The sequence below is a fragment of the Pteropus vampyrus genome, unplaced genomic scaffold (genome assembly GCF_000151845.1).
Source record: "Pteropus vampyrus isolate Shadow unplaced genomic scaffold, Pvam_2.0 Scaffold90, whole genome shotgun sequence".
NCBI classification, from domain to species: Eukaryota; Metazoa; Chordata; class Mammalia; order Chiroptera; family Pteropodidae; genus Pteropus; species Pteropus vampyrus.
Window position 1 is genome coordinate 1,868,414 of NW_011888871.1, and position 3,132 is coordinate 1,871,545.

The following is a 3,132-nucleotide window of genomic DNA, read 5'->3' on the forward strand; positions in this document are numbered from 1 at the left end:
GAATCACACAGTCCTCAGTCTAGTGCACTTCGTGCCCCCAGGGCCTAGATTCTAAAGAGCCAGTTTATGGGACTCCCCCAGAGCTCTGTGGGAACAGAGGGCGTGGCCAGGAAGATGTCTGCTTCGTAAACACGAAGCTCTACACCAAGCCGACGGCGTGCTGAACACTGCACGTCGCCTAACTACAGCACCCTACTTCTCTGCTGTGTCCTCACCAGAGACAAAGCAGACAGGCGAAGGAGTAAAGCCCATTTCCTAGAAGCCTCTGGAAACAGTGTCCAGGTCTCAGTGAGGGCCTGGCAGCACTGGGCACGTGCCACTGTGACATTAAACCCAGCTGAAGTCAACACATTCAGTCCCCACTCACTCGTGGCTCTGCAGGCGCTGACAAGGGCTTTTTGGGGCATGAAGGTGACCGCTCAGGGCAGAAGAAGGCACTAGGGAGCCCCCAAAGCAAAGCAAAGGGCCCACACTGACCCCGAGGCGCCCCCACAGGGCAGCCGTCCGGAGCTGTGGTACTGCCACTATGACCTGGGCTTTGTTCTGGCTGTCCACCCAGGCCCGGGTGGGACTTGCCCAGGTCCCTCCCTCCAGGGCTCCATGACTGGAGGCCGAAAAGCAGGCCCGCCTTCCTCTCCTCCAGAACTGGCCTGTCCGTCAGAGGACCGCGAACTCTCCCAAATACTTCCGATGGCTTCGCGCACCAAAACCAGGGTTCCGACACTGACCTTTGCCTTTTGGGGGATCGGGACAGCCCCCTGATCCGACAGCCTGGTGTTCACGCTTGACCGCCGCGAAGCCTGTGCTGCGAAGTGGCTTTCCGAAGATGTGGGTGTCGCACGTCGAACGAGGGCCTCGAGGGAGTGAAGCTGTAAAGGAATAAACACGGACAAGGCTTCGTGAGAAAAGTGTCACAAGTCTCCCTGCCAAATCCTCGGGGACCACCGCTGGCTGTGGTTTCCCCTTGTGGGCCTTCGACAGACAGGCTTCAATTTAATTTACAGCACAGCATCGGAGAGGACGCACGTGACGACTGCGTGGCTGTGCACACCCACCAGCAGCTCACGCCACTGCTGGTTCCAGCCCGAGCTTCTGAAACGCACACCACCTGCCTCTGAAACTGCTCACACGTGCCTCCCGGGACACCCTTTGCTCCGAGGACCTGACCCCTCCACAAACAGTCCCCTCACCTGGCCTTTTCAAGCAGAGCCCCAGGCTCGCGACCCAAACCCAAAGTGGCAGCTGTGGCTCAGAAACCTCTGCCTTTCGAGATGATGTCTGAACGCAGATTTAAATACAATGCAGAAAGCCCGGAATCTGTGTCTAAGCCGAAAGACCCCCGTGTCACAGAAAAGCAATGAAGTGAACACAAGAGCCCAGAAGGCCGCAGGCACAAGGGGACAGGAGCTGCTATTTTGCGCTCGGTCGGTAAGGTCTGAAGCGTATACAATTCTGCTCTAATAAGAAAGTAATCGAAAATCACAAATACACAACTCCTAGTCCCTCCCGGGGCCCTGGGAGTGAGGGCCCGTGTCTCATTTTCAGCGGTCCCCTGTGCCAGATCCTGAGGCAAAGTGTGCAGTATCGCGAAAGAAGAGCAGAAACAACAGGCAGAACGAGCTTCGCGCCTTCTCGGTAACTCCTGAAGCCTCGATAATTCCCAGTAAACAGACCCTGATCTGTTTCATCAGGAAGCTCTTTTCTCCTTACGGTCATTCTCTCTGGCGACTTTCAGAGAGTCACTACTGCCAGTCACCTGTCCACTCATCACCGTCCTTCACAGTCACCGAATGCAGAATACAGCTTGTTTGTCACAATGGGATGGACCGTTTTTTTGTTTTTTTTTTTTCGGAAAGGGCGAGAATGCAGGAATACCCCACAGAGCAGGGCACGCCCTGGGGAGCCAGCTCTGGTTTGGGGGAGGCAGGACCTGCCTGTTCCTTTTCTGCTACTTCCCTCCTCTTTCACACAAATACTTGGGGGAACACGGGCCCAAGGGGGTAGGACGCTGGCTGCTGCTTCTCTTAGAGAATGTTTTCCTCTCGTTCTCAGGGAAGAGTCCAAGTTCTGACGAAAACAAGCTCGATTCACACCAGCGAGCGCAGTGAGGTCAGTGCGAGGCTGACAAAATGGGCGGAGGACGTGGCCGATCCAGCACTGCAATGTGGAATCCATTAGTTTCCACCAGGACAGGAAAGGAAGGGAGCAGACTTGCAGGCTCTGCTTTATTCCCACCGTCCATAAATCCTATCTTGACAGCGCCAGCCACCGCGATGCTTCTAAAGACGAAATAATTTAATCAGATTTAATTCTGACACGCCAGCCTCTGGAGAGGGGACTTTTTCCGACACTGGAGAGGAAGGACTGGCACCTCTCTGGAATGCACAAGAGGTGACCCCAGCTTGCACAAGAGGTGACCCCAGCTAACCGGAGACACCTGTAATCACAGGAGACTTGGAAAATTCTTCTGGGCAATTCAGATTAACCAAACACTTGGCAGGGTGCTGGGGCCTGAGGCCCGGGCTCTGCAGCTCCCAGGGCTCCACCAACCGGCTCCCTGATGGGAAAGAAGCCGGTCTCTTCCGCGGGGCCCCCAGGAGCTCCAGCTCAGCATCTGTTTTCTTAGATGCGGTGTTTGTAGCCTGGGCTGGAAGTGGTACAGAAATAGCTGGGAAACAATGCTTTCGGCTGGCACACGAGTGGGGAACGCGCTGCTGTGCGAACAGGAAAACCAGGAGAGGCTGTGGGCGGGATGGGGGGGGGGATGCCGCGCCGAGCCCGGAGGGGGTTTTGGACCCCTGCGCACTGCTCCCCCGCGGCGCCGGCGCCGCCAGACCCGCCTCCAAGAAGACAACCAGGAAGACGAAGCCCCGGGGTCCTCTAGTTTGGAGGGTCAAGGTCCAAGGATCGCAGGGGGCGGTGGCCGCAGAGATCCCTTGGAACCCGAAGGCTGGGCCACCCTCATCCTCGTGGCTCGCCTTCGGGTCCCACCCTCCCAGGGCCGCGCCAGGCCCCGAGAGCTAGCCGGTTTCCATGGCAACTGGACAAACCTGGCTTGGGCAGCTGGAGAGATGCCCCGTGAGGGCCCCGCTGCCCAAGCGCGCGCCCCGCGTCGTCCACGCCGGGTCTCCG

General features: G+C 57.7%; 1 protein-coding gene across 1 annotated transcript in view; it reads right to left on the reverse strand.

Annotated features, from left to right (window-relative positions):
- RADIL (Rap associating with DIL domain) overlaps window positions 1–2,628 on the reverse strand; it is a 52,356-nt gene extending 49,728 nt beyond the window's left edge. The window contains exons 1-2 of the mRNA XM_023532761.1: window positions 1,674–2,628; window positions 729–869 (exon numbers count right to left, since the gene is read on the reverse strand). Coding sequence (XP_023388529.1) covers window positions 729–869; window positions 1,674–1,688 — 156 coding nt within the window. The 5' untranslated portion in view covers window positions 1,689–2,628. The remainder of the gene's footprint in view (window positions 1–728; window positions 870–1,673) is intronic.
- Window positions 2,629–3,132: the final 504 nt, after the last annotated feature.